Here is a 20144-nt window from a genome sequence, read left to right as displayed (position 1 = left end):
CTTCTTATATTTTTCCTGGCTATATTATAACTGCAACAAGCTAATCTGACTTTATAAATCTTACTACCTCCAGTGGAACATTGCAGGAGAGGAGTTTTTTTACTGGCTGCTGGTTTGAACAGCTTAAAGTAGAGAAGAGATTGATCTCAAAGAAAATGCAACAAAGAATAGACTTAATCTAAATCAGTGGTTCTCAGGTTTTGTTTTTTTTTTTGCAGACCACTTGAAAATTGCTGAGGGTTTCAGCAGACTTTCCAAATGTTGTTTGTACCGTTAGCTAACTATTGTAAAGCACTTTGGATAAAAGCACTATATAAAACAAAACTTCATAATAATTAACTTTTTTTGTTCCACAAATAAAAGCACACAACTCATATTTTAATATCAGTAGTCTTACCTTTCTAATGCGATGGATGTGCCCTCTCTACACCACCGTGGCAGCCCCTGAGCTGGTGCTGGGAAGCGTGGGGGTCTCTTCCCTCTCTCCTCCGCTGCGGCAGCCCACGAGCTGGGGCTGGGAAGGAGGGGGGGTCTCTCCCTCTCTCCCCCGCCACGGCAGCCCCCAAGCTGAGGCTGGGAAGGAGGGACGTCTCTCCCCGGCAGCTGCAGTCCTGGAGCTAGGGAAAGTCGCAACTTTCTCTGGACGCTGCAGCCCTGCACGTCCCAAATTCTCCCCACCCCCTCTTCTCACCCCACTCCCACCTATGCCCTATTCCCCCCCAAGGCCACCACCTCACCTTACATGTGTGTCTTCTCCAGGGTCCAGGCAACTAATTAGTAGAGCCATGCCTGTGTGGCTCCACTAATTAGGTGGGTAGCTCTTCAACAGCCTAGTAATATCAACACATATGTATAGACATGGGTGAGTAATTCAGAGATTAAAAGAATGTTACATTCTGTCTCTCTCCCATTCTATTGGAGTCTTTGCATGTCTCTTAACATTGCAGCATTTCAGAGGCTCTCGGACACAGCAGAGGTCACTGAGTAAGTGTTGTTTCCACCTACTCCTATATTAGGGGTTTTTGTCAAGTATACATTGGAGAATCTTAGAAGTAACTTAGAAATGTTGTGACCCTTTACTGCCTTACTCAGTTGTATGATGCATTTGCAGTTATTATTCAGCCCCCAGCTATGGAGTCATACTACTGCGGTAGCTGTTCTGTTCTGAGAGTGGCAATATATTTACCTAGGTGCAATCTCTGGAACACAAATTAATCCCTGTCCCTTTCCCTAGAATGGTTGCCTTTCTATGCCATGTTTATTTAAAAAATAACCAAAACTAATCCCATCCCAGAGATATAGTTATTTCTTCAATTCTCATTCGACTCTCCTAGCAACTCAAATGATCCTTTGTCTCCGTGTGTACATTCACCTACTTACTTTCCTCTATAGATGATCTCTCTCATTATTCCCACAGTGTTTCTATAGCCTACTGAATCTAGTCCAAGAAACCATGTAAATATTCCTTGTCCTAGCCAGAAGTGTGATGCTCTCATCTCTGGTTAATATTCTTTTCCATTCATCATCCTGGCCTGGACTGTCTTTCTAGGTCAAGGATCCTTGTTGTCAATAGAAGCCTTGTTTATATACAAAATGATTCCTAGACAAGAAAGACAATCATGCTGGGGTGGCAAGTTATAAAAGTAAGATCTTTTCAACATTAGGAGCATACTACCTTTATTCTAATCAATATCAAATATGACTTCTCAGCAGAATGTAACCAATCAGACACACCAGACTACCATGAGGTGATGCTAGTGGGTAGAAGAAATCATTGTGAAGAATTAGCCAATACCATAATCTGTACCTCAGTAGAGAGCATTTGTCAAAATAGTACTGTGATGCTCTGTTCCTCCGGGCACCCAGCACCCCCATGTTCATCCTTGTAAAATGATTGTGTGGTATACAATGCAAAGTTTGTCATGCCGGGTGTCTTCGGAAGGCTCATGATGCACTGAGCATTGTTGTTATAGTAATCATTGTTATAGTAATGTTATAGGTTGTAATTTCATGTATATAGTTATGAGGCTGAGAATGTGTCCTCATGCCTTAAGCAAGCTCAGGCAAAAACTCTCCAAGAGCAGAGGGGCAGTTCACACCTCATCAGTGCACGTATGGGACAAACCCAGCCCACCCTCACAAAGGACACTGGTCTAGGCTACAACAAAGGATCTGTTGGACTCTCGAGTGAGTCACCCCCGTTCCTTTGGTCAGTTTGAGACTGCAATGAGGTAATGCTCACCTGACTCTGAAGGGCAGGGGGAAGCCAAGAGGGAAGAAAGGACACGATAAAAGGGAGCAACATTTGCCAGGCTCTTCCTCTCTCTTCCACCTCCATCTAAAGATATCCCCACCAAGCAACTGAAGCGCTGATCAAAGGGGAGAGCCTGGCTGAAGGGCAACCAGCCAGCCTGTGGTAAGAAGCATCTAACTTTGTAAGGGTATTGAAAGTGTTAAGATCAGTTTAGAATGCATTTTGCTTTTATTTCATTTGACCAAATCTGACTTGTTATGCTTTGACTTATTCTCACTTAAAATCTATCTTTGCAGTTAATAAAATTGTTTGTTTATTCTACCTGAAGCAGTGTGTTTGGTTTGAAGTGTGTCAGAGACTCCTCTTGGGATAACAAGCCTGGTACATATCAATTTCTTTGTTAAATTGATGAACTCATATAAGCTTGCAGTGTCAGCGGGCATTACTGGACACTGCAAGATGGAGGTTCCTAGGGTTGGGTCTGGGACCGGAGATATTGGTTAGTGTCATTCAGTTGCAAGTAGCTGGGAGCAGCTTACATGCCAGAGGCTGTGCGTGAACAGACCAGGAGTGGGGGTTCTCACAGGGTAAGGCTGGCTCCCAGAGTCAAGGATTGGAGTGACCTAGCCGATCATCGGTCCAGATAACACCAGAGGGGAACGTCACAAGTACTCAGTGAAAGAGTTGTCCTGGAATCCTCAATGATCCTGGATACCCAAAAAGTAGAAGCAGAATAACATGCATACTCTCATCTTCAGCTGAGCAAGAGGCTATATACTGTCCGAGACTCTCACACATTTTTCCAGAGCTGATTAGTGTCTGTAGTTTTGTTTCCAAATATAGCATTTGACACTAACGAACTCATGCTGATGCTTGATACAGTAGCTCATCTTCTGGCCAGCACAGACCAACAAGAGTCCATCCCTCGAGTCATTCAGCTTCCTATTGAACCTCAGATCAAGTTTGACATCCTGGTATTAAGATGGGCCCAGTTCATAATTACTTTGCCAATGGGCCCATACAATCTGCAACAGCTGCAATCCTTATGAACAATGAAACGGGCAATGCTATGGCCAATACTACTGGGAGATACAGAGAAACCCTTCTTGACCATTGCCCAGTGGCTGTGAAACTGCCTTCCATTCAGCATTTCTGCTGCCCCAAGCAAAAAAAAAAAAAAAAAAGTCGCAATCGCGACCGGCGGCAGCAATTGGGGGGGGGAAAAAAGCCGCAATTGGCCGCGGCAGTTCGGCGGCAGGTCCTTCACTCCAGAGGGAGTGAGGGACCACCTGCCCCCGAATTGCCGCACATGCCACCCCCTCCCTTGGCCGCCCCAAGCACCTTCTTGTTAAGCTGGTGCCTGGAGCTGGCCCTGCTTCCATTCAAGCTAATAATGATCACAATCCTTACTGCCTAGTTCTCCAGTTGTCCATAGAATTTTTTTAGAAATACAAAATATATAAAAATGGGGAACAAAATGAGTAAACAAAATGCATCTCTGGCCTTCTTTATTAGTTAAAGGGAAGCAAAAAAGGAGGTGCAAAATCATTTAGTCTTTCTTTGCTGAGCACCTTTAACATTTCAGCCTTTTTCTACCATATACGATGATATAAAGAAAATGAGGGAACTGCCTGATACATGTGTGAACAGCAGTATGGTGGTTGCCAAGGAAGCTAAATTAAGATTGGTACATCCACAAAAACAATAGCATCTACAGGAATTCTTCAGTTCTTCTCACTGTTATGTGAGGAAAATCTTTACAAAAAATGTTGATGCTCAGTTTAAACCAACCAAGGAAAAGTAACACTGGGAATCCCCTTTCACCCATCCCACTTTTTTCAAAGTTGTCCACTGTAGAAACCCTGCAATGTATGGCTTTAATTACAGAACGGATCACAGAAACATACTTTCCCCTATATCGAACGATGGTCAATGGACAGACCATTTGCAGGGGTGAAGCATTTGCCATTTCTTGCGGGGTTTAGCCTGGCTTAGGAGTCTCACAGTCTCTAAATGCCTTTTTTTATATATAATTTAAACTGAACTTTTAAATGGGACCTTGCTGTGGGGCTGTTTTATCTCGGGTGTCCTATCACCCTATGAAAATTAAACTTTTTTTTCATGTAATCAAATTCTATGGCTGCTTCTGGGAAGGTCTGACATCAAGATTGGCAGATTGGGATGGCCACGAGAAGAAATGTATCTTAATAGGCTCTGTTGACAATGTGAACATGTTTGAACTAGTACACTGAGCTGACTGGATCCCAGACAAACGTTGTTTTATTTCCTGTCAGTCATGACCTCTGTCACACACTTTCAACTGTTTATTTTTGGCGGGGTTTTACATAATTTGCAAGGGGGCGTTCGATGTAACTATTCATAAAAATATATATAGTTCGAAGAGCCTGCGGACATGCTAAGTCATGTGAAGCAGCAAACATGTCCATCTGAGCGCTTTAGTAGTACTGGGTAGATTTGAACATCTCTGCAGATTTAGAAGCAAGCGCTGCAGCTTAGCTGCGGGCGGGGGGATCCTCAATGCTGTTAGATTTTGAATTGAAGAAAAACATCCCCCCACTTTCTCCTCTCGCTCTTTCCTATAACAGTGCTAAATCGGCGGGATTTTAAGGGCTCTCCCCTTCTTCCTTCATCTCTTCACTGTTGCACACCCCCCCCCCTTATGGACAATTGCTTCTCCCACTCCCACCCAGGGAGAGGAAACCTCCCCGGAGCCCATCCATTCCCCCCTTCACTGCCTGCTTGTGCTCCCCTTCACTCCCCTCGCCCACCCCCTTTTGGTCCCCATCCTCCTCCCGCTCCCCGGGTTTTGCTCCTCTGCCCCCCTCCCCCCTGTGTTCGCGCCCCTCGCGCTGTTTCTAAGCCCCCGCCACTGTCGCGCCTCGGGAGCCGATTCCAGGGGCAGGTGAGGGCAGCGGCGTGCGCATGCTCCGCTCAGCTCCCAGGCATGCTCAAAACCCGATGGGGCGGAGAGTCTGACACGGCCGCCGGATCGCGGCTGCCCCAGCTCCTGGCCAGCACCATGCCGAGGACAGGCGCCTGCTTCCCCGTCGTGTGCCTGCTGCTCCATCTCCAGGTGGCAGGTAAGCGGCCACGCTGGGTGGTGTTACCCGGGCAGGCGCGGCAAATGCTGCCGAGCTACCCAGGGGACGGAGCTCTGAGGAGCATCCCCGTAATCTGAACGAGGGGAGACCTGCGTGTTCCAAACGAGCACCCGCTAATGGGGCTGATGAAGCACCTGTTGTTGCCGGACAATGGCAAAGGTCGGGGCTAAATGCGCCCACCCCACATGTATTGGCTCGACCGTGTAAGATCCTGGCTGCGGGTAACAGCGATGCTTGCGTTAGTCTAAACAGGGAGTTTCTCCTCCGCGTCCCCTCCTCCCCCCCGCATTAACATGGATGCAGCTTTGCACACACTAAAGCACGTGTGCGGGGGAGGAGGGCGCAATGGTTAATCTAACGCCTGCAATCATTAGCTGCGGCTTCTTCCCTCTTTGGGGCTGGGGAGGGTTCAAGTGGAAGCTCCACCGATGCCTTTGAGCGGGATGCAAAGGGCCGAACTAATGGCTCTGATCAGGTAGCTTGAGAGATTCCGCTGCCTCTTTGGCCATTTCTCTTGTCCATGAAGTGCCCTCCTCCAATCGAGCAGCGCAGGTTTGGGAGCGAGGGAGGGGGCGGGAGTGTTTCAGCACCGTGTGTGTCTTTCAGCACCATGGTCAGCAACCACCGGAATAAACACAACTGCAAAGCTGGAGCGTTGTTAAGAGGCCAAATGTCACTGAGGTGGATTCGGTCGCAGTAGTTAGTAGGTATCTTCAAAAGTGTTGCTAATAATTAAAAATAAAAGCACAGTTAAATGGCATCGGGTGCAAGCCCTCAGCTGTTGCCACTTCAGGTACTCTAACGCGTACAGATACTACCTATTATTCTAGGTCACTATTGCTCTGGGATTTGGAGCACTAGCCACATAGGTTTCTAAATATTTTGGAATGATGGAAGTTTTTAAAAAAACATTTAGCCTCTTTTAAATTTGACACCTGAATTCAAACGTGGAAACAGGATTTTAGACAGCAAAATTTCAGCTGCGACAGCAGTCATTTGTGCAGTAGTCCTGTAGCTACGTTAGTAAATCCTCTCACTGCTTAGCTAGCAAAATGTGGGCATCATTCAGAAATGTGGTTAACGAAAAACTATATTACACAGAGCTTTTCAGTTCAAGCATCAGTTTCACTTTGATAATCATTTGCTGTATTTGTTCAGTAAAAGAAGGATATGGCTTAATTGGTGCAAAACCTGCCCTTTCTCCTGAGTCCTTTTCCCCACTTCCAATCATGTTAACCTAAATTCTCACTCCTTTTAGAAGGGAAGTAAATTGGTGCTGAAGATATAATTAAATGTAGTTTGTAATTAATATAACTGAAGTGTTTCTGTGTTTGCAGAATACTGCTGTATCTCTACTTCTGACATAGAAAATGGCTGTTGCACCCAGCTTATAACTTAACATAAGTCCATTACGACCTCCCTTTGTATATATAGAGAAAAGTATAACAAAATACAATGGCTGAAAGTTGAAGCTAGACAAATTCTGTCTGCAAATAAGGCATACATTTTTAACAGTGAGAGTCATTAACCATTGGGACAATTTACCAAGGGTTGTGATGGTTTCTCAGTCATTGACAATTTTTAAATCAATTGGATGCTTTTTCTAAAAGATCTGTTCTAGGAATTATTTTGGGGAAGTTCTATGGCCTGTGTCATACAGGTCAGACTAGATGATCACAATGGTCCCTTCTGGCCTGGCAATCTATGAATGACTCTATGAATATGTGAGTACACATACAGTCTTTTGCTGCCACAAACCATCTTTTTGGAGAGCATTTCAGTATTCCATTAACTTGAACTGTTTTATTATGGGAAGGTTTTAGAGGTAACTTGAAAGGTTTTAGAAGCATATCAGGGTTAAGTAATACTACTAGAAATGTAACATGGTAATAAATAATTCATGGTTATCAGGTTATGATAATAGTTGTATACATTATTTAATACACTAGATAAATGGGCATGGCATCATCTTGTTTAATTTAGTCACAAGAAATTGTTACCTTCAGTTATTAGTACTTTACCCTTATGGTAAATCTATCTTTGACAAGATTTCAACCATGTCTTATTCTTTTGTATTTATGATTGCTTAGGAGAGTCATGTATTGCTATTTTACACAATGTGTGTGACAGAGATTACAGACTAAAGGATAAAGAGCATTTTGAAATCCATTTTATGAAAATCCTTAAGCTGCTTTTAGGTTGTCCTTTTACAAAAACATATATTAAAATGATCATCTGTATAAAATTAAGGTACAACCTTTATTTGGCATAACATGCCTTCTAAATCTTCATTTATCCACTATTAATTCTAAATTGCACAGACTGCCTTGCTTAGTCTTTTCATCATACTAATGGAAACTGGTTTAACTAAAATGTACAATTGCCTTGGTAAGTTTAACTTGTTTTATTAAGTTAATTGGAAAGTTTGTATATGAAAGTTAGCCTTTAATCTGAAAATCTTCAATAATCACAAAAATGGAGAAAACAACACAGACCCCATATGCTACTATCTTGTTTCCCATGCAATTCTGGTGAATAATCACTTTAGAAAAATTAGCATTAAAATCTTAAAAGAGACATATTCAGTCTTCTAATGTGCACAGCTCTCATCAAAGATGAGAGCTGTGCCTGCTCCAGCCAGGGCTGCATGGAGTTTTCTGTTAGTATTCTTGTGTCATTCAAGACACTACACTATTGAGCTTCCTGACTTTTACTGTCATAGTAAACTTAACCTTAAGCAATTTAGAGCTCTCTCACTTTCACTTGAAGTGAAAGATGAATTAGTCATTTGGCTCATTCTGGAGCTTTCTATGGAGCACAGTGTACAGTTGTGAATTATGAATGGTCATTTTGTGATAAGGGTTCATCTGGTAATATAAAATGTATTTCACTTACTATTACTGATTGGTCATAAGTTATATGTTTTTCGTATTTTGTTTTGCTCTGTGGTGGAAACTACTTGGCTTTTCATATATGGATTTGTTCCAAAGTTCAAAATACATGAAGCCGACTTCTATGTAGGAGGATGCTAAGATATCAATTGGCAGATACACTAACAATATCTTCCGTAATATCGGTTGATGTTAATAGGTTTTAGAAAAAAATATGATTTTGTATTTAATTGAGATATTACTACAACAAGGTGGTATTGATTCTGTAATGTATTTAATGCAATTCTTTGTAACTGAAAGGTATTACACTGCATATTGGAGAAATGGGTTTGCCATGGAAAGGTTGTTCCATTACCATTGTGCTCCAATATCAGGATATGTATTTGCAAAGAAGCTGAAATTTTTTCACCATAAAAGAATCTCAAATTTCTACATTTGTTTTTTTAAAAAGATCAATTGAATTCAGTTTAGATGCTGTTGTCAATAAAACATTACAGCTGTGTAGAAAGCAAATTAAATCTAGTCATGCTCTCAGATACACCTCTGCAATTTCCACTGAAGTCAATGTAGAACTAGGACCTTTATTGTCCCAGTGCTGCATTGGGCAATGTGCAAGAGCAGAAATCTGCTTGCACAGAGCTGTCAGAGCTGGAGTAAGGCCTACATTTGTACTAACTGATTACAAATCACTATGAACCTTTAGCTGCTATTATGCTTTGAAGAAAACTGCAAGATAAAGTAATGGCATGCGTTATTTGCTAGTAGGTATGATATAGTGCACATTTTTGCAACAAAAAGTTAGTATCTCTCAAGACTACCAGAAACCATTGTTATTTTGGTGAAAGAATGGTAGGTGGCAGTGAGAACACATAGTGATGCACCAAAATAAGCTTATAATTAGAACTAGTGAACAGTGCTTCTGGACCAATTTTTATAGTGGGGGTGCTGAACGCCACTGAATCAAACTGTAAACCCTAAATATGATGTAAACCACTTCAAGTCAGGGGGTGAGATAGCACCCCCAGCAGCCCTAGTTCCAGCATCTATGCTAGTGAACCATTGGTGTTATCTAGGTTACTGAACTAATTAACTATTTAACGTCATTGTCTTTTCATGAATTCCATGAACAGGCTTAAAATATAAAAACAAAGAATAAAATATACAGTCACTGTAACCATCTAGACTGGAATAAAACCTACCCAAATAATAACCTCCATATCAACCATCCATATGTCTTTTATAAAAATCTTCAGAGAGAAAGTTATTTTTGCAGAAAGTCCTAAAGGTTAACAAATTCTGGTGCTGGAGGCCCAAGGAGTCAAACAATTGTACTCAAGAGTTGGTAGGATTGTTATCATTAAGACCTGGTTTCTTGAGCAAGGGCCTTACAGCAACTTTCTTCATGGCCCCTGTTATTATTCCCTCCCGTGACGGAACACATTGATAATCTCAAACATGGGACCAGTACTTCACCAACCAGGAAAGACAAAGGTCCTACTCTCAGTCTTTTGCCAAAAGAGATCCCAGCACCTCCAAAAGCTCATCTGAAACTCTAGTAGAGAAGACTGGCGTGTATCCTCTTGAGATACTGCTCAGTCCTGATCCAAACAGTTGTAACTGCAAAGTAAAATGAAAATCTCTCACAGTAGAATTTTGCAGGTGTGGAGAAACTTAAAGGAAGTGTGCTAGATTGTGTGCAATGCATATGAAAATAGACTTGGAGTGAGCATGTACTCCTCCCTGCTAGTTTGTAATGGAAAGTGTCTTTCAAAATGGAAGTTTGTGTGCAGCATATCCAGTCAAAAATATTGAGGTGTATTCTCCTTTGGAATGCCTTTATAACGCCACGTGTCATATTGAGAACACATAATGTTTAATGTTAAATTTGGAAAACCAGTTCCTGCAAACTGTCCATACTTCAATACTAACCATGTCTCCTGCAAAGGAATGTGTGTATCATGTTGAGCTGGTGGGACTGCAAATACACCAGAGACAACATGGGGACCTTCCATTGGTGCAAATCACTGTAGTTCCAGTGGGAGTTCCGGCCAATAGATTTTTTTGAGATTCACGTTAGAACTCTCAAATTAAAATCTCTGATAAATTAGAATGTTCTTTTCAAGATGAAATGAGTAAATGTTATAACTCACTCTCTCAAGTCTGGGAACATGATTTGAGGAAGGAAATTGGAATGTAAAAATGGTAATTATAGGCTTACTCTAGATATAAGATCAGAGCCAGCCAATTTAAGAATTCACTGAAAACCAGATTGTGAGCAGATTTGTGTGGGTGTGCTGGGATAGAAGGACATGCAAGAAGCCTTCCCCCATCCCTCTACATCATGCTTTCATTTGCTAGGCTTTAAAAGCCCTTTCTACAGTAACAGGCCCATGCTTAGGGGGAAATAGAGACTCTGCACTCAGGGAGCACGATATTAAAACCAGGGATGGGGAAGAGGTGGTGACATGGAGTAGGTCTGGTGCATAGAAGTGGGGAGCAATCTGTGCCAGCCTAATGGTTGGGGAAAGGGGCTTAGCCCTGATGTGCACAGAGAAGCCCCCAGAAAGATTGTGCCTCAGACATGCCCAGTCTCCCATTGTTGCTTCTGGGCAGGGTTGCCCACATTGACTTCCTGTCAGGGTCGTGGCATAAATGCCACAATCTAGCGCTGAGTATACTTGTCACTCACAAAACTGATGGTTGCTGGAAGTATTGTGGCATCAAAGACAATCATGCTTAAATGCTGTGGCAATGGGCCAAAGTCCATCTTTTTTGAAAGGAAGTTTATACTGTGGACCAATGTAGCTGTCCTGTCGGGTTTCCAATACAGCTCTGAATCAAATACTTGGTAAGGCCAGCCAGTTATGTATCCTAAGAACTCATGAAAAGCACTGATTTCTCAGAGCCACATTAGCTGCACCAGTACTCCATAGGCTCAAATTCTGCTTTCCATTACAGCAAATACTGGTTTCACTGGAGTTACTATGGATTTACCTCTTTGTAACACAGAACAGAATTTGATTCAGTCTTCACTTGGAAAACTACAATAATGTCAAATAAATACATGTGGCACCTTCTGAAAAACAGGCAAATATGAGACAATATCAATACATCAATACTATGTGTCTGAATATGTCAGAATACTAAGTGCCTTAGGGACCAGTGCTTCATCTCTTAACTCACATGAGTAGACCTACTGAAATCAATGGGCCATAGTAACAGTTTCCATTTTCAATATATCAGGCAACACACCCCTAATGTAGAAGATGATGAGATGCAAAGCCTCACTTTCAAAATACTACTGGTGCACTTAATCATATATTGGGTGCATTCTTACTACTTTGTGTTCTGCTTTGTTGTGCATTTGTTTGATGTTTAATTACAACCTCTATACCTTGGAAAATGTTATGTGTAGTGAAATATTTTTCAGATGAAGTTGTTTTTTGCCAGTCCTGGAGTTTCTTACACACTGCCTCATCCACAGACTAGTAAAGCAACATCCAGATTTTTTTTTCTCTTAAATTCAGTCTAATTAACTTAAGAAAATATCTTTTGCAAAGCATGTTCTATTCATTTGATTAACCACAAATCTGTACATTTGTGTCATTGTTTTAAAAATCTATCTGTATTTATTGGTAATAATTCTTGATTTTAGCTGCTAGAGATAAACATTAGTGTGTGTACAGCTAGAGCTACGTAACCTACATTAATGAGATTTAGTCTGACTTGACTGACATGCTGTTTTGCTGCCATTTAAGGCATACTGTTAAGTAGACATTACAAATGCGAGGCATTTTGTCTCCAGACAGCTTTTGTTTTCATCTGGTCTTTCATGATTATATAAAGCATTTTTCTACCAGAAATGTTGAGTACTCTTGATATGTTAAAATGTTTTTGTGTAGAACAAATGAAACATGGAGAGATGAATCTGGTATTTGTATTTAGAACTCACATTCCTTGTAGTTGTTGTTGTTTTTCTTAACCTTTAAAATATCAGTGATTTGCTTGGTTTTCTGAGAGGAAAGAGTAATCCAGAGGCAAAATGCTTCTTGAGTAATTGATTAATATATGGGGCTATGCCTTGTGAGGCATGGCTGCACATGGAGAAAGAAGGCCAGGATAAGAGAAGAATGGAAGACATGTTGTGATCGGCGCAATCTATATGAGGGCTTGAAGGACTGATCGATCAAGGTGACCAAGGTGATATGTGGCTACTACCTAGGTCTGAAAATGCAAATTGTTTTGATTCTTGAAGTACCAGTGGTAGTGCAAGTTTCCTCAATATGCCTCAACCTTGACCTGAAAGGACCCCCTCTCAGGGTGAGAGTGTAGTGCAGGGGTCGGCAACCTTTCAGAAGTGGTGTGCCGAGTCTTCATTTATCCACTCTAATTTAAGGTTTCGCGTGCCAGTAATACATTTTAATGTTTTTAGAAGGTCTCTTTCTATAAGTCTATAATATATAACTAAACTATTGTTGTATGTAAAGTAAATAAGGTTTTTAAAATGTTTAAGAAGCTTCATTTAAAATTAAATTAAAATGCAGAACCCCCCAGACCGGTGGCCAGGACCTGGGCAGCGTGAATGCCACTGAAAATCAGTTTGTGTGCCGCCTTCGGCATGTGTGCCATAGGTTGCCTACCACTGGTGTAGTGCAATCTCCTTCAACTATTCAGCTCTTGGCCTTTCTCTAGCAATTACCAGCAAAGCTATCAATGACAAATGTAGCATTAGATATTTGTAATTTGGACTCCTGGGAACTGGACCAAGACTAATAAACTCATATCACAATATAAATATTTTAAAAGAGACTTGACGGTAATATTCCCCCCACTATAGGCCAGACTCTCCACCTTATGGAGGTACACATCGGTGCAAGGTGTAAGGACTGGTCAGAATTGCATTCCCCATTCTCAGTGGAATGCAGGAATTGTTTTGTCCAAAGGGAGCAGGGAGGAAGCAGGCTATTGCCTCAGCCCATTTACGCTTATAGGAACAGAACAATGATCATATGAGAGCAGACCAAAGTCCATCTAGTTCTGTGTGGCGACGACAGAGGAAAGGAAACAGAATACTAGGTTTGTGGTAGCTAGAAAGCTTTAAAAGCTTTAAGCTAAAAAAATTTTTTAGGAAAACTTTTTTGGGGGTTTTTATTTCTTTCCTTACTTTGTTTACAACACTTTTTAGTGGTTGAATTTTTGCGCATAGAAAAAGCATACAGTGTACAGCCACATAAGATAACGAACTCGTATTTTGTGCACGTGAAAACCAGCTGTGAGGGAGACAAACAGGCCAGCCAAGAAGTTTCCCAAATCACAGACGCTGGGGTGAAGGCCACTCCTGCCTTGTAGCCATGGAAACAGAGTGACGTAACCGTGGGCTGGCAATTTGGGAGCTATGCATTCCTACAGTTCTGTAACCCAGTGGTTCCCAAACTTTTTACTAAAGTGAACCACCAACTTCATTTAGTCTGTTGGGTTTTTTTTGCGACCGACTCTTACATCTATGCACCCTCACCACAACCCTAATCTTAGCCTTGTGTGGAGGGGACTCTCCCTGGAGTATAGGGGTGTTTGGAGAGTGAGCCCACCCCACAATCACCATGCAGGGGCAGCTCCTGTCCTTCAGGGATGGGGCTTGCTCTTAGCTCTGGACATTGCAACTTGGCATATCTGATTGCAATGCCAGTCAGGTTTGGCCAGGCCACTCCTCCATCATGACGAAGGGACTGCCAGGCCAAATTTGAGCGAGTGGCATTGCGACCCATGCATCAGGTCACAACATCCTGAATGGGGAGCCAGGACCAGCCCTGCAGGAAAGGAGCCACCTGTGTGGGATGACTGCAGGGTGGGCTTGCTCTCCGGAGCCTCAACTGCGCATTGGATTAGAAGTGTATTTTGTCTAGTGCCTTGCGACCCATCTAAAATCTTCCTGCAATGCACTCCTGGGTTGAGATACACCATTTGGGAAATACTGCAGTAACCTGGTACTGACAGTGACAAGTACCTGCTGCTTCAGAGAAAGGTGCAAGAAGCCTTGCAGTAGGCAGTTAAAGAATAACCTGCCCTGGGAGGGTGAAGGTGGGACCAGTGCAGTGGGAAGAATAGGCCTATATGCACTAAAAGGTTGTAATAGCAGACATGCTCTCTGTGTGTGCTGGAGGAGTTCAGCTTGGCATTCTACCTCCTGGATGCTTTGCAGTGCTCCTCAAGGGGCAGTACAGCTCCATGCTCCCCCTTACTTTGGGCTGCACCTAAGTAGCATGATCAAATCGGTCATACTTGCTTCCCTTAAGTATTGCTAAAAGCAGAGAGAGAGATCACTAAGAGATCATTTTTAATTTCTCTGTTTTTTTTATTATTAATAATAATATTTATAATGCCATAGCACCTAGGAGCCTTAGTCATGGACATGAACCCCATTGTGCTAGGTGCCGTACAAACATAGAACAAAAAAGATTATTTGTGCCCCCAAAGAGCTCATGATCTAAGTAATAAGGCAATTTTCATATTTCCCAAACAAATTTTTCATGGAATTTCACTGTACCTAACTTCTGACTACATCACAGGAAGTATGGGCTCAATACTGCAATCTGGTACGAGTAAGAACTGCTCAATGGGAAGAAAAGGGTGCTGAATCGGTCCCTAACCATATTTGATGTCAATGTAGGCTTACACTAACAATAATCAAAGAAGCATTGTTAGGGAGTCTGGTTGGCAGAGAAGGTGGGGGGGGGGCTGAGAGGAAGGGGAACAGTTTGTTTGGTCTTGGTCATACTCTTCCAGGAAGGATTCTCATGCTAGAAGATACAGACTGCTTCTGAAAAATATACCTCTGCTTGTGGAGCGTTAGCACAGGAGAAAAACCTTGCCCTGGCTGAGCACACCTGAATCTGCAGAAATTACTTTTTCAGCATTCTGAACAGAAGCAATAGAGAAGTGACCAATGAACATAAGAATATAAGAACTGCCATACTAGGTCAGATCATGGTCCATCTTGCCCAGTATCCTGTCTCTGACAGTGACACATACCAGCGCTTCAGGGGGAGTGTACAGAACAGGGTTTTTAATGGAGTGATTCATCCCTGATTTCCACTCCTTATATTTCTGGACGTCAGAGGTTTAGGGTCACCCCAAGCATGTGGTTGCATCCCTGACCATTTTGGCCGATAGCCATTGATGGACCTATCCTGCATGAACTTATCCAATTCTTTTTTGAACACATTTATACTTTTGGCCTTCACAACCACACACCCACAACAATAAATCCATAGGTTAGTTGTTCATTGTGTGAAAAAGTACTTCCTCTTGTTTGTATTAAACCAGCTCCTATTAATATCATCGGGTGGCCCCCTGGTTTTTATATTGTGGGAAAGGGTAAATAACACTTCTCTATTAACTTTTTACACACCGTTCATGATTTTATAAACCTCTATCATTTCCCCATTTAGTCATCTCTTTTCTAAGCTGACCAGCCCTAATCTTTTTTGCCTTTTTCTTTCTCTACATTGGTGTTTCCTGCAAGAATACCTTGTCTCTACAACTGTGTTTTCTGCTCCTTCAGTAGTTATAATGAGACACAATAAGCCACTAATGATGTTACCAAAATGTGTACTTTCTGTGGGACATTGAGGTCAGTGGAAGTTAAGGGCCACATTCTGCCATTTGTATTCAAGTTGAGTCGTACCTTACTCCATAGATAAGCCCATTAATGGGCCCTGAAATGACAACTTCAGAAATGGGCTGCAGAGATGTTGGCCACCACTAAGGGCTGCTGGACCTGGCAGAGCCCAGCTCGTAAATAGAAGACAAGGCCGGGGGGAGGGAGAGGGTACTGGATGGGGAGGGAACCAGCAGCTGCAGTTCCCAGCGTGCTCTGAAGGAAGGAAGCAGTGGTGTGCAGGAAACTCCATGCAAGCCTGGGACCCAGCATCAGGCTGTTTATCCCTCTGGATCCCTGGGCTCTAAAAGGTTAGTGTCTCTGAGTGTCTGGGCCAGGACGGGGCCCGCAGCTGGGTTCTGGGGGGTAGGGAGTGTAAGTGTGTCAGCTGAGGGGGACTCCACGGCTGGCTCTGTGAGGGAGGGGGTGTGGGTGTCTGCCGCCCCCCCCCCCCGGCTGGGCTTTGGGGGGAGAGGGGGCAGAGAAGCAGGAACTAGGTTGTCATAGGGGTTTCTTTAATTCTCTACTCCTAGGGGAATTTTTGTGTATGTCTGTATTGTTACAAAATATACTTGCTGACAGGTATTTTGAAATAAATTACCAAAATAATTGAAACTGGCATTATTATATAGTGTTATTTTGACAAATAAAATTTGCAGAATTTTGCAGAATTTTAAAATATTGTGTGCAAATTTTTAATTTATTTGGTGCAGAATTCCCCCAGGAGTAAGCAGGTGTAGGGCCTTATGTAGTCTCACTGAACAGAAAATCAATTAGAAAATCTCATGACTTTGGACACTGCCCACACTATCCATCCTTTCACTCAGCATTCTGATTTTGGCATTAGACTCCATGCAGAATCCAACACCGCAGCCACTGCCCCTTGATCAAGTGGTTGAGTTTAAGCCAGTAGATAAGTGGGAGGACATTTCCAGTGTGAGAGGCTGGAATCTAGTGATAGTGAATAGGGCTGCAGTCCAAAGCCTATTGACGTCAATGAGAGGACTCCTGTTGACTTCATTGGACTTTAAATCAGGATCCAGGTGAATGTCTAGTGCTGCAGAATGGGAGGCAGATGGTGTGGGGAAATGCTCAGGTTTGAGAGTACTGAGTTAGAGACTGGGAAGAGATGTGAAGATCAGAGACACACTATTTCTTAAGTAACAAGGTTCAGTTAATCTGTTTTCTGAAAATCACACACATTATTGGGAATAAAATTAAGAAATGCAACACATGTAATTTACCTGGAAAAATGCTTTAAATGTCCTTTGAATATACAGAATATATGTAAATCACCAGTCAAATTTCTCTGTTTTTTTTCCCCTTGTGAAATTAATTTCTTCCTGTCCTCATTTCTCCCACTTCTGGCTTGTTAGTCAGAAAGTGGAAGACTCTGAAATAAACTAAGACACCCACAGCCATGGAAAAGCTGAGACTTCAAAAAGTGTACCTCAATTAAAATGTGTGATTTTTAACATGTCTGTGTGTGTATTTTACATAATGTTGTGGTATGGTATAAAGGTTATACCAGTATGAATTTTGGATGACTGCATTGTTCACAAGTGGTATGGTATATACATATGAGTGTCATATATGTTCCAGAAACAACAACTTAGGAATGTTTGAGAGAGCTACTTTACCATGATTCTAACTTCTCTTGGCTCAGAAAGAGAAACAATTAAAGCTAATTTTAAAATACTTCTGAAAATGACTGGGAATAGCTTTTCTAGACTCACAGATGTAAAACCTTTCAGAATCCATTATCTTGGGTCCTTTCAGGGCTAGAAGAGAGTGTGAGGTCCCATTGGGAATCTCCCTTTTCCAGTGGTAAAAAGCTCTGTTTTCCAGGCCTGGGGGATATAAGATAACAGACTTTAAAGTTTGACATTTTAAGTCTTAAAGCTGTTACTGATTCTGAACTGAATCTTGCCTTTCCTGAAAGCTGGGCAAGGTAAAATTTTTGGGGAGAGAAGGATAAAACATTTCCCAGATAGGTTGTTTTAAATAAAATGGCTGCTGTTTGAAGCTGCTCAGGGATTTGGAATAGTAAAATACATCCTGGGGAGAAGGATTAGTAAACAGGGGGCTGCTGACAGTCAAAAGTGCATGGCCCATTCATTTATCACATGGCTTTACAATTTATCATATGGTATCTCCACTACATATGTAGTGATTGTGTGTCAATATGTGTATGTATATGTTATGTGGACAGATCCATGTGCCAGTTCTGATTCCTGTGATGTGTGAACCTGTCTATTCAGGATTAGTCTCTCATGATTAGGATTTGGGTGGTCTGACTTAATGGTCCGAGCAGGAGTCAGGGGCTAGAGGTCAGGCTGGGTCAGGATGCCAGAACCTGGAAAAAGCCAAAGGGCAGACTGAGAGTCAGGTGCCAGGCTGGATCAAGAGGTCAGAGTCCAGGAGCAAGTGCAGGGGATGCAGTCCTAAACCAGGGGAAACCCAGTTGCACAGACAACTTCCTGTTCCTCTGCTTGGTTTAAAGAGAGGCAGAGAATCAATCCAGACTCCTGGAGTTCAGCCTGTCAGATCACAGGACTGGAGTCTTCTGCCACAGTTGAGCTTGAGTTCTGGCAACTGTTAACAGGGACTGAGTAGTGGATTATCACATACTGTATCCTAAGCACCTTCTGGACTGGGGTTCAAGACCTATGCTGTGGACATAGACTGAGCTTGTATACATATAAAAGCCATGAGATGCCAATGAGTTTAGTCACTCTTGCTTTGAATTGGAGTATTTAAAAAGAATTCAAAGGCGACAGGAACTGTGTTCTGTTGTGCATTTTCACATAATCCTGTTCCCCTACCTTTCCCTCTATTTACCAGAGGAGAAAATTCAATATTGTGGTGGGAAACCACAAATTTCATGTGAATTACACAGCAGAACTGATTTGCATGATTTCCCTGTGCCCCTTTCAAGCCATGAAATGCAAACTTATATGGGAGTAAGTCATTACTCAATAATGCTGTTTACATTAAGCCAGATTGTGGCTGGCCCATGTGCAGGTGTGCAAGGATGTGGAAGTTGTAAGGCACTTCCATTCCCTCCCCACATCTGTGTAGCTCCCTGCTTGTGTGCCCAGGATGCTAGGCACTACAAATGGGGAGGAGAGGTGTAGGGCCATGGTCTTGCACCCTGCACTGAACAGCAGAGGAGAGGGCATGCTGCAGTCTCCTAACAAGCGTATCAGTGTGCGTATACTGACTCTGTGCCAGAGAGCTGAGACATTGCCTCCTGGAACACATACCATAGTCAGTGATCGACACAACTGAACATTTTCGGTTTGCTTGTGAGAAAAGCTAAACTTTTCTCATGTTGCTAGCCAGCCCACCAGCTCTCTTGTGCATCTCTTTTGGGCAGGAGATATGGGTGGCTTTTTGCTGGTAGGGGCAGCAGTCTGGGTGCCACCAGTAGAATCAAACCCAAAATAGCTTAATGGAAGTTTAACAGAACCCAACATTCATCTGTCCGGTGGTGCACCCTGTATCTTACTTTTCTTCCTGTGTTCCAAATCCATCTGCCCACAAAAACAAGGGCTACTGCACCATACAATCCCAGCTTCTCTACTGAATGACAGCTCTCAAGGAGAAAGCCAAGCATTCAAGGTGCTAGGTTCTGTGGTGGGTTGGGGAATGATTTTTTGTGTATCTGTCTACTCAAAAGAATAATTTACATTTTATGTAGCATGTTTTGTACCTCAGGATCCCAAAGTGCTTTACAATTCTGTATTCCTAACTCAGGCACATTTCCCATTGGTTTCAGTCCATATATACTCCTGGGGGAATTCTGCGCCACTGCACAATGCAGAATTTTGCAGAAATTAATGTTGGGCGCACAGAATTTCCTTCCCCCCCAGAGAAATGAGCTGCAGAGATGTTGGCCACCACTACAGGCCACTGGACCCGGCAGAGCTCAGCTCACAAATAGAAGACAAGGCCAAGAGTGGGAGGGAACTGGATGGTTCCCAGCAGCTTCACTTTCCCGCACACCCTGAAGTAAGGAGGCGGTGGTGTGCAGGAAACTCCATGCAAGCCTGGGACCCAGCATCAGGCTGTTTCTCCCTCTAGATCCCTGGGCTCTGGGAGGGTAGGGTCTGTGAGTATCTGGGTTGGGGGGGCCTGCAGTTGGAGGGTAGGGATAGGGGGTGTGAGTGTCTGAGCTGGGGGGGGGCATGGCTGGGCTGTGGGGAGTAGGTGGTGTG

At 42.8% G+C, this 20144-nt stretch overlaps 1 protein-coding gene across 1 annotated transcript in view; it reads left to right on the top strand.

The window, feature by feature from the left end:
• The first annotated feature begins 5219 nt into the window (after positions 1-5219).
• PTPRR (protein tyrosine phosphatase receptor type R) overlaps positions 5220-20144 on the top strand; it is a 197434-nt gene continuing 182509 nt past the window's right edge. Inside the window, exon 1 of the mRNA XM_024212658.3 lies at positions 5220-5355. Within this exon, the coding sequence (XP_024068426.2) occupies positions 5220-5355 (136 nt within the window). The remainder of the gene's footprint in view (positions 5356-20144) is intronic.

This window comes from Terrapene carolina, unplaced genomic scaffold (assembly GCF_002925995.2).
Source record: "Terrapene carolina triunguis isolate 2854851 unplaced genomic scaffold, T_m_triunguis-2.0 Scaffold68, whole genome shotgun sequence".
NCBI classification, from domain to species: Eukaryota; Metazoa; Chordata; order Testudines; family Emydidae; genus Terrapene; species Terrapene triunguis.
Note: the sequence above shows the minus strand (reverse complement) of the source record. Positions and strands in the feature narration are given on the sequence as shown.